Genomic DNA, 11,939 nt, shown 5'->3' with positions numbered 1-11,939 from the left:
GCATTTAAGAAAACGAAAGACTGCGGGTATGATGACATTCCGAGCGGTAGCTGCGTAAACTCTCTCATCGAACTCTGAGTGCGAATACTTCGCACTGAGTATCGTTGTAGCAATCATTCTTCTGATCGGCTGTCTAGGAACCTCGGTTAGCCGCCACTTTGCGCTCGTCATGCACAATGTCAGGCGCATCAAAAGAAGAACAAAATGAAAGCAGAAACGCCCATTATGAGAAAACGGAAACAATCACAAACAGCCTTCGCGGCGAAGAGGGTGTTGTCGACCGTGTGTACATGTCATGGACAAGTAATGCGCGACACCGCCGACGGCGCACATAAACGCTGCCGCCGCTCTGTCGTCATCCGGGTTACGGGGAGAGCGGTTCAACGAGAAGGTGCCGCGGAAGGCCAGCCTGAGTCGGCCCTCGTCGGCGCCCGGTCTGCCCACGCGACTCCCTCCTCGACACAACGCCGCCGACGCTAGCACAGACGTCGGCGCGAAACGGCAAGGAGTGAGACACACCGCCCGTTACTCCGGAACTCCGCGAGATGCGGCGCTTGCTAGCTCGATGTCGTTGCCACCGGGCGAACGGACAGCTGCTCCTCGGAAGGCAGGCGCGAGCCGTAGCCGCGCGATGATGGGACCCCGCGTCCGAGTCCCCAGACGCGACCACCCTCGATGACGGTCCTGCCCGCCTGCTCCGAACGTGTGCACACAAGTGGCCGAGTCTGTGCGTCCTCTGACTACGTGTGTGCGCTGTCTGTGGAGCGCGCATCCCGCGGCTCTGTGAACTGCACATACCAATGAACGCTCGCCTCGCCCACCCAAGAAATATGGTGCCCCCTGGGAAAGCGATTCGCAACTGCTGCTGCTTTGTGGCGATTCTTTCTGCAATGACGATTTTTCCAGGTAAGTTCCGAGCAGTTGCGGCGCATTGATGAGGAAGGAGCTGTCTCCTTAAGTTTCCAACGAAGGACACTTGTCCGTTGCTGGAAGGGATGAGCGTCGTCGGGCGAAGCGCGTTCGCCAGCGTAGGTATATGCTGCGAAAATTGAAGAGAGAAATCACTAGCTTCTCACTCACTTCAGAAGATAATAACCATAGTAATAAGAGAGAGAACGATGGCTCATAAAAATGGAACGAAAGAAATGGGAGTGGACAAAGGGGAAGGGAAGACTATTCCCTACTCCCCTTCGTCTGGGGATAGCACGCGTCTTCGCGTGAAGGAAGTATGTGAATGCACGTTTTTGTACAAAGGCAACGGTCAACGCACGTAATTTAAAAGAAAGTAACCCAGCCAGTCAATTTCAGATTTCCGAAACCGATGGCTTTATCTCAAGCTAATTTACTCGTTCCTCAGACGCAGTTTTTCCAAGTTGTTGCTCGTGTATAGTCGCAGCGACGGCAGCGCGGAAAGTAGGCCGTGTAATTTGTTACGCTTTACAAGCAGAGTTCAACGCTATTTTTGAACAAAATATCGTTTGAGCTTAAACAGCTTGCTACATTCGGGGTCTCCCATACATACAGCACAAATGGAAGTCGTGTTTCCGATGATACCATGTTTTCTCACAATAATCTCGATGTCATTTCGCTTGTTTTCGTTTTCTTTTTATTTGTTTGCACACGCCCCTTTGCCACCATTGCGGGTCGTTCCTACGATACGGAAAGAGATAACCACCAACTTGTGAATTTTCTCAAGCTAAATTATGTATACAGACAAAAAAAATCTAGTTATATATTAACGCGATAGCGTTAGAGAGCTCGTATCGCAGAAATTCCGCCGTCGGCGTCGGGGCCGTTGGTTGTGAGCGAAAAATCATGATCTTGTCCGTGACCGAAAAATCGAAAAAGCTGCAAATAATAAATAATAAAAACGTTGGGTCCGAGTGAGAATCGAACCCAGGCCGTCTGCGTGGCAAGCAGGTGTTCTACCACACAGCCACGCCACTGCTTGGAGCTGCATTGAAAGTAACTTTCCTGCTTCCCAAAAATACGCGTCCTGTATACAGGTGTCAAAGTACGAGATGTAATATCGGAGTAATATTGCGTGGTACAAGCGTACGTTGCCATCGGGCGTCACACCATGTCAATATCATAACGACTTGGTGGTTTAAAGCCAGCCGCCCATTACAAAAGGCACATATTACTGCGAGTATTCCCTTAAGACCACGTAGTGGGTGCATCGCAACTTCGAAAAAGTTTCTCGCTCATAATAGCTCCTGCTTTAAAGCATGCTACCCATTACATAAGGCACACACCTTAGTGCGCGCATTCTGTTAAACACTCGTAGTGTTGGAACTGCGCACTAGGAATAGAATATCGCTATCGCGTTCAACTCTTAAAGGCGAAGCTTAAGCGTCCCTCCAATTTTTTGTCATAAACTGTGACAACAATGCCCTGTCTTATTCTTTATGGAAGGAATGTTTTGCCGTGGCGCCGTTCCAGGACACGTTACTTTTTTGTGTTCGAGTGACAAATTTCTGTAAGCAAATTATTGAAAAGCTTTTGCGTACCTGTATTATGTTAACGGTGTATCGGTGCCGCTGGAACAACCTGACAGCTTTGCGCACGCTACCCAATATTTGCAGCCAGTGCATCTTCCTGAGACGGCGCGGAATAGCTCTAGCGCGCTAAGCTCACGGATGACGGGTGCCCTGGGGCGGTAGCGGCAACGGTAAGAAGCCATAAGCCTATGCTAAAGCACCTCACCGAGAAAATCACTTCAAAATTTAACCTGCATGTAGTACGGTTTCACGAATAAACTAATGACCAACAGGGAAACGCGTAAATTGATCGTGGATCGAAGGTATGAATTTTCTTACACATCGAAGCTTTGCCTCAGCAAGCCGCTGTCCGAAATGAAGAAAAGATAACGAAGGCATATTATAGGCGAAAGCCTTAGATGTCTCATCAAACGCAAAAATTGACCGTCGGCGGCGTCGGGGACCACACGAGTGATGCAAAAGATCATCACGTGATGACATAACCATATGACGTCACGGACGCCATAATTTGTGGCGTCATAATGACGTCATGACGTCACAAATTTTGGCGTGACGTCTCGTGACTTAACGTACGTTACACAATGCCGTCATCAGATGACATCGTAGCTTGGTCAAACGTGGGCCGATCACGTAGGCAGTGTAAAACCAAGTGACGTGCCTCCGATTCCCGAGGCGTGTAAAACCACGCTAGGTGCACAAAGCATTCAGGAGGTGGCAGGCCAGGATGAATACGTCGACTGAGAAGAAAAAGAAGATGGCTTTTGCCTTCGAGTCGTCTTAGGTGAATGCATTAGGGACCCTGTGAGTTTTACGTAGACACTGCAGCAGCATTGTTGTTTGAGTAGGTAGGAAAGAGGGGGGGGGGGGGTTAATTGGTGGGTTGTTTGTCATAGGAGTGCGCAGGGTTCACCCTGAGAGGGGGGGGGGGGGGGGCAGCAGAGTTTTATCGCAACGCCTCCACCCCCCGCCCTACAATGGGCGAATCCAAAACACTACATGCTTCGCAATGGATGAAAAAATGAAAATGAAGCGATCACATGCTTCTCATGATGTCCTGCCTTTGGTCCGTGGCTTTCCGGAAGTAAGCAGTTATGGGGTTCAACATGAGACGCCTTCGGCAGACATTATCGTCAATAACCTGTGGGTCCATAACCCCGCTCTTTAAACAATGAAGGGACAGGTCCGACTGAGTAACGACATGGGGCAGACTTTGCGAACCCCCCCTCCCCCCCTAAGGTGATTAGGAGGGAGGGGGGGGGGGCTGCGCCCCGTCGTGCGCACGCCTATATTGACTGTCACCCATTGACGGATTGATTGTACCTTCACAAGGCGATATGATTGCTCCTATGGAAACACTCACACAGGAGCACGGAGCTGCTATCGCTCCTCGATTTCCTCCTCCGACACCCATTCCCATACTTTCTCTCTAAAAAGTCCTCTCTCACCACGGTGCAAAATGCCTTATCTATAATGCTTACGAAATCGCATTTAGTGCATTCGGCGACTCAGAGTGCTTTTTAAAACGCTTTCTTGTGCGCAGTCCACCCAACTTCGATAGACTAAGGGAGAGTGAATCAGCTCCCCATTGGCTGCACTCTGTCACAAACGACGGGAATAGGGGAATGTAAATACGAGATAGACAGAAAGAGAAAACACAGTCAGAACTAGCGCGCTCGCGAGCGCTGGCAAACAATAAAAGGTGTCGCTATAGGCTTGTCGACGTACAAAAACTCATTAGCGCTTTAATTGCCTTGTGTGCAAGGACGTGCGATGGAGGTCGGTGTTCAGATATATCTCCTGAACGGGCAGTGGTCGATTGTCCAGTCGGGCTAACGTTTTAGAGAACGAGTGCTTGAAAATTGGGGATGTTGCATGCAGCACCGTTAGCCATTCCGATGAGTATTGGGAACACAAATACTTGGTTATATATATTTTAATGGAAACGGATTAAGAAAAAAATAAAGCGTCAGACGATGCACGGATGCTTTATTCAAAATTCTTTCCTTGAGCGCGGCGGACACTATACACTCTTAAAAAAAAGGGTGTCTGTACTGACTACCTTTGGGTGGTAATCGCCTCGCTACACATATGATGACCTTTTGGGGTGTCAAACGACTCCCTTCGTTCTTCAGACCAACGACTCCCTTCTTCACAATTTGGGGTGTCAAACGACTCCCTTCGTTCTTCAGACCAACGACTCCCTTCTTCACAAGCAGAGAGTCTACGTTACTCCCAACACAGGAGTCTACGTGACTACCTTTTATTTCCCGCTAGTACCTCTAGGTAGTCAGGGTGACCCCTTTGCCATGGTAACGCTGACCCCCACTGGAGCGTTCCTTTGACTCCGTTGTCCTTAAGGACAGTGGTGTACATGACTCCCCTGGCAAGAGTCAGTGTGACCACTTCGTGGTACTCAATGAGACACTCTGCAACAAATAATGCGTTTATTTTTCTTCTTGGTCGATATTGATGAAACTTGCTGAGTTTAGGTTTACTTATGTGGCGATTTCAAATATGCAATTATCTGGAAGAAAACGCAGTTTTTACACATAAAAATTTCATGTGTCTTGATGAGCAAGCCTTTCCAAACTTGGAGTTACAATGTAAATCGACATATCGCTATAGTTAGGGGATAAAAACTGTATGCAATAGTTTTAAAGGAGTTTACTGCGCTGTTCTGGCATAATGTTCATGAACCCACTAGCCCACATACGAACTCGCGTTTTAAACCCATTTGAGTTAAAAGTTACGTAATATTGAACTCTCGTGAGCGAATCACCAGCTAGACATACACTTACTGGTCAATGTTCAGCATACTATGACTATTGTTAAGTGGGTTTAGGACATGCATTCTGGTTATGTTGCATACAGTTCCCATTTCATATTATTGTGATATGCTTACTTTGTAACTCGTGCAGGCTTAACATGGCACATGAAATGTTTGATATACTTAACACGACATATAATAGTAGAAAAATATTTGCATTTTCAAAATCAGCGTACAAGTACACATAAACTAAACAAGTTTTATAGAGATTGATCAAGAATTTCAAAAGAACTTCAAATCAGAGCGAACACCATTAGGGTTTTCATCTGACAATCGACGAAAGTTGGTGCCGCTACCTCTTGTTACTCAACAAGGCACTTCCACCGGGTTTACTCAAACAGGAACACTGTGGTGGATGCATGACAGCCGCAACAAGTTTTGTAGCAACTTTACAGTGCTGCACTCGATTCCTCTGGGGGAAATAAAATACTACTCGAAGTTATATAGACGAGTCTCAGAACAATTTCCGCTCGCGTAAAACAACAAAAAATGTTGATTCTAGAAGAAAGTAAGCCATGCAACACGGAAACAGAAGAGATGCGGACAGCTCAAACGCTAGCGTTTGGTTTGTCTGTGTCTTCTCTTTCACGTCTGCATGCCTTCATCCTATAAACAAACTGAAATTTCTGCGATTCGTAAAATTATTCTTTGAATCGGTTTTAAACACTTCATGCCATTTCATACATGTTCACATTGTAATGACAACCTACTGTTTTATCAGTAAGCACCTAAACTATAGGCACAACATCCTGCGAATAATGCGTAGTCCTTAGCCACGTCACCACAATTGTTAAGCATTTTATATATATATATATATATATCTGTGTGTGTGTGTGTGTTTGACATTTTTGAGCGCACAAAAGAACAGGGACGAAAAACGACGCGGACACAGCGCTGACTTCCAACATATGCTTTATTTTCTACAGTGGTACATATATATATAGACAACAAAAAGCAACGCACGCAGGTGCATTGTACAGGAAGGCTTCATGTAAAACCACAAATAAGTATGCATGATAAGCAATCAAACAACCTGATACCGGATTTTTTTCTTCTTTAAGAGATCAAGCGGTCATTCCTGACTACCACTATCGTCTAGTCACCCTGTGGGCCTTGCTTAGAAAGTCTAGTTCTTTTTGGATAGGTCAATTGAAGGTGCACTAATGCACATGTCTCCCAAACTTGCAATCTTCGCCGCTTCAATTATCTCGCGTGTTGTTTGTGCCTGGCTCCTTCCTGTCGCAGTGCACTGCGAATACATGTGATCGCACCCACACTTCCTGCAGTGGAAAGCCACATGTCCCACACCTCCAGTTCGCACGTTATTTGCGTGCTCACGCAGCCTGTCATTGGCACACCGTCCCGTCTGCCCTATGTATTTCTTGCCACAGGACAGCAGTAACTCATAAACGATGTTGTTCTCACATTTAACAAAGCTTTCTTTGTGCTTTTTTTGGCACCTGGGTTTTTCAGAACCACTGTAGGAGGCCTTGCACAGATTATAAAGCTTGTTTGGTGCTGAAAGACGACTCTTACGTTGGCGTTGTTTCCTATCTTTTTCAGCCTATGTGAGACATCGTGAAGGTACGGTATGACGGCGCATTTCTGCTTGACAGGCTCCGTTTCTGGTGAAGCCTGCTCCTCACCCTCGCGAGCATGTTTGACAGTCTTGAGAAGACCCTCCGCCACAGATGTGACGACATACTGAGGAAACCCCGCCTTTTTCAGGCAGTCAGCTTGCGCCTGGAAACTACACGAACACTTGTGAGGACATGAGCGGCGAAGCGCATTCATTAGGGTTAATTTTGCAATACCCCTTTTAACTAGCTTGGAGTGGCCCGAAGAAAACGGCAGAAGCGGCTTATTGGCCCTAGGCTCGTACGACCAGCAGACCTGGTCTCGCTCGCAGAACATTCGTAAGTCAAGAAAACGCAAGGCGTTGTTTTGCGGCATTTCATGCGTGACTGCGAGCGGTTGCAGGAAACGCGTGAACAGATCAAGTACGTTTGAAGAATCATTGCCAAATTCGCCTGGACTTGATTCTAGAAAGACAACGTAGTCGTCTACATATCTAAACACATTCTTTACATTTGTGCCTGTTACTAGAAACTAGAAACAGAGCTAACAGGCACAAATGTAAAGAAGGTGTTTAGATATGTAGACGACTACGTTGTCTTTCTAGAATCAAGTCCAGGCAAATTTGGCAATGATTCTTCAAACGTACTGATCTGTTCACGCGTTTCCTGCAACCGCTCGCAGTCACGCATGAAATGCCGCAAAACAACGCCTTGCGTTTTCTTGACTTACGAATGTTCTTCGAGCGAGACCAGGTCTGCTGGTCGTACGAGCCTAGGGCCAATAAGCCGCTTCTGCCGTTTTCTTCGGGCCACTCCAAGCTAGTTAAAAGGGGTATTGCAAAATTAACCCTAATGAATGCGCTTCGCCGCTCATGTCCTCACAAGTGTTCGTGTAGTTTCCAGGCGCAAGCTGACTGCCTGAAAAAGGCGGGGTTTCCTCAGTATGTCGTCACATCTGTGGCGGAGGGTCTTCTCAAGACTGTCAAACATGCTCGCGAGGGTGAGGAGCAGGCTTCACCAGAAACGGAGCCTGTCAAGGCAGAAATGCGCCGTCATACCGTACCTTCACGATGTCTCACATAGGCTGAAAAAGATAGGAAACAACGCCCACGTAAGAGTCGTCCTTTCAGCACCAAACAAGCTTTATAATCTGTGCAAGGCCTCCTACAGTGGTTCTGAAAAACCCAGGTGCCAAAAAAAGCACAAAGAAAGCTTTGTTAAATGTGAGAACAACATCGTTTATGAGTTACTGCTGTCCTGTGGCCAGAAATACATAGGGCAGACGGGACGGTGTGCCAATGACAGGCTGCGTGAGCACGCAAATAACGTGCGAACTGGAGGTGTGGGACATTTGGCTTTCCACTGCAGGAAGTGTGGGTGCGATCCCATGTATTCGCAGTGCACTGCGACAGGAAGGAGCCAGGCACAAACAACACGTGAGATAATTGAAGCGGCGAAGATTGCAAGTTTGGGAGACATGTGCATTAGTGCACCTTCAATTGACCTATCCAAAAAGAACTAGACCTTCTAAGCAAGGCCCACAGGGTGACTAGACGATAGTGGTAGTCAGGAATGACCGCTTGATCTCTTAAAGAAGAAAAAAATCCGGTATCAGGTTGTTTGATTGCTTATCATGCATACTTATTTGTGGTTTTACATGAAGCCTTCCTGTACAATGCGTCTGCGTGCGTTGCTTTTTGTTGTCTATATATATATGTACCACTGTAGAAAATAAAGCATATGTTGGAAGTCAGCGCTGTGTCTGCGTCGTTTTTCGTCCCTGTTCTTTTGCGCGCTCAAAAAGTCAAACATGAATTACCAACTTGCCGATGCCTACGCTCTCTCAATATATATGTGTGTGTGTGTGTGTGTGTGTGTGTGTGTTGTGTGTGTGTGGTGTGTGTGTGTGTGTGTGTGTGTGTGTGTGTGTCATTCCATGCCAAGTGTCCCAGACGTGGCGCTCGCACATCACAGATTTTGCTGATAAAATTCGTGCCTTTTTCCTGTGCCACATGGAGTATTGTGGCAAAACACTTTTGGTCGAAAAAAATTTTGACAATCATGGCACCCCTCAAATTCGCTTCTATTTATTAAACTGTACCTAATAGAAAAATGTGTATAAAATCTATTTTTGTGTGTTGAGCTACGAAACCACGCTTGCGCTATCACAGAGGTTCTGTTTAGTTGTCCCATTCATTATTTCTGATTTTTTTTGTGTTTCACTACCAGCTACGTAGCTTCAAAAACTACAAAAATCTTCAATGTTCGTGAATTTTTCTTGAGCTATTTGCAACTCACCCTAACCAATATTAATCATAGCCTGATTTCCAGGAAAGTGTATTTTAGTATAGAAATGTTTAGGGGTAAAATAGACTTCGAATCTTTCCGAAAAAATTGTGATGTTTGAGAAAATGTACAATTTGTCACATGTTTGACCGTATTTTTCATACTGATGCGGTCAAAGTAAAAATCCTCGTCATGTGGCGTTTGATAGAAGACTTCATCGTTAAGTAACGAAGAAAGTCTAATCAAATCATTTTTTTTGTTTTAAGGAAGAAAATAATTTTTGAATTTGGCCCTCCGATCGCGCAGTGCATTTCATTTTGCTGCCACTTCGCCGCAAAGCACGTGGTCGCCCTTACAGCTGACACTCGTCACAGGCAGCGGCCAGATGCGAGATGTATGTCAGCGGCTCGTGAGTGGTCGAAAGTCTTGTCGCGCTGTCAGGGCGACGAGTAATGTATTTGCGTTACAATGAGCATTTGCTAGGCGGGCCCAATGGGAAATATGGACGCCCGAGAGCAGCATGTGGAGTCGTTGGCACAATGTCCTAGAGGGACGTCTGCACAACTAGCATACACATACTGAAAGAAATAATGCACACTGTACACACTTCTTTCTCAGGGTATACATGTTGTACAGACGGCCTCTAGCACAATGTGCCAACGAAGCCATAGGCTGCTCTCGGGCGTCCATACTTCCCATTGGGCCCGCCAAGCAAGCTCACATTGTAACGCGAATTCATTACTCGTCGCCCTGACATCAACGTGACAAGACTTTCGACCACTCACGAGCCACTGACATACATCTCACATCTGGCCGTTGCCTGTGACGAGTGTCAGCTGCAAGGGCTACCACGTGCTTTGCGGCGAAGTGGCAACAAAATGAAATGCACTGCGCGTTCGGAGGGCCAAATTCAAAAATTATTTTCTTCCTTAAAAGAAAAAAAATGATTTGATAAGACTTTTTTCATTACTTAACGATGAAGTCTTGTATCAAACGCCGCATGACGAGGATTTTTACTTTGACCGCATCAGTATGAAAAATATGGTCAAACATGCAACAAATCGTACATTTTCTCTAATTTCACAATTTTTTTTTCGGAAAGATCTGAAGTCTATTTTACCCCTAAACATTTCTGTACTAAAATACACTTTCCTGGAAATCAGGCTATTATTAATATTGGTTAGGGTGAGTTCCAGATAGCTCAAGAAAAATTCACGAACTTTGAAGATTTTTGTAGTTTTTGAAGCTACGTAGCTGGTAGTGAAACACGAAAATTCGGAAATAATGAATGGGACAACTAAACAGAACCTCTGCGATAGCGCAAGCGCAGTTTAGAAGCTCAACACACAAAAGTAGATTTTATACACATTTTTCTATTAGGTACAGTTTAATAAATAGAAGCGAAATTCGAGGGGGTGCCAGGACCGTCAAAAATTTTTTGAGCAAGAATGTTTTGCCACAATACTCCATGTGGCACAGGAAAAAGGCACAAATTTTATCGGCAAAAGCTGCGATGTGCGAGCGCCACGTCTGGGACACTTGGCATGGAATGACCCTTAAATATAAGAGCTACAGAAAGATCACGAAGGTCCTGATACTGTAGGAAGGCATTGACACACGACGTACGTTTTAGCACTATGCTAATGCTAAAACGTACGTCGTGTGTCAAGTACCTTATATATATAAGGTATGATATATATAAATATATATATTTAGCGGTGGTATGGAGAGTTCTGTACAGAACTGAAATACAGAAACACCGTCCAGAAATACAGCGAGACACATTACTGTCAGAATGAGTGAGATATGAAAAGCAATAGTTTCGCTAACATCGTTCATTACTGTCAAATGCGGCAATATACTAGACCTGGCATAAACATTAGCATAGCCAGCAGTCAGTTTTTATGAATAGGAATCAATGGCCAGCCATCAAGCACTTCTTTGCGACATCCATTACATATTTTATGTGGCATACAGCGCAAAACATGCAACATGTGTAGTTCTCATGTAGTACAGGATTCTCATGTAGTCATCTGAGATACAGGACCCCAATAGGTGACACAGCTTGCGTGCATGAGCTTGGCAGTGTCGTGTTCCCAGACCATGTCAGGGTCAGGTGGCATTCTGGCGAAAAGGACAGCAGGTTGCACTGATTCGAGACCACTCACGGCCAGACCTTAAGCGTGGCTATTCCGAATTCTTGGACACGTCTTGACTACCTCGAGACACGAAGTTTCCAAGGAGGCTTCCTGGTCAAATGCAGCTGTAGAGCTTCAATGTGCAGTCTTGAAGCAACCTGAAATAGTCAAGTGCACAAAAATAAACACATGATGACAGACAGATCGATCACCTTTTAATCTGACAAGGGCAGCGCTCACACACCAGATTCCATGAAGTGTCATGGCAATGAACAAAACCAGGGATACTCATTAACTTTGCTGTACTTTGAGGGTCTGTTACTCCCTTAGCCAGCTGCAACTGTTTCCGCTGCATGACCTCCGTACAATTAGAAGGATGTTTTTTTAGAGAATGTATATTTCTTATCAAAACTGTATAATAGTCACGCTCAAGATGTTTTCGCGCACACACTCTATGTCAAGAAGGAAATAGTTTGCTGCAACTAAAATGGCAATGAAGAGATTAATTAACAAAAACTCATTAATTAACTTTTAATTCCTGACCTGGAGGTAGTTGTTTATATTAGAAAGTTGTATCGCGTGCCAATTTATGGCATACACATTTTTTTTA

The 11,939-nt window shown here is 45.5% G+C and overlaps 1 protein-coding gene across 1 annotated transcript in view; it reads left to right on the top strand.

Annotated features, from left to right (window-relative positions):
- The first annotated feature begins 413 nt into the window (after positions 1-413).
- LOC119399839 (tyrosine kinase receptor Cad96Ca) overlaps positions 414-11,939 on the top strand; it is a 103,488-nt gene continuing 91,962 nt past the window's right edge. The window contains exon 1 of the mRNA XM_037666702.2: positions 414-906. Within this exon, the coding sequence (XP_037522630.1) occupies positions 801-906 (106 nt within the window). The 5' untranslated portion in view covers positions 414-800. The remainder of the gene's footprint in view (positions 907-11,939) is intronic.

This window comes from Rhipicephalus sanguineus, chromosome 1 (assembly GCF_013339695.2).
Source record: "Rhipicephalus sanguineus isolate Rsan-2018 chromosome 1, BIME_Rsan_1.4, whole genome shotgun sequence".
NCBI classification, from domain to species: domain Eukaryota; kingdom Metazoa; phylum Arthropoda; class Arachnida; order Ixodida; family Ixodidae; genus Rhipicephalus; species Rhipicephalus sanguineus.
This window is presented reverse-complemented; position numbering and strand designations above follow the sequence as displayed.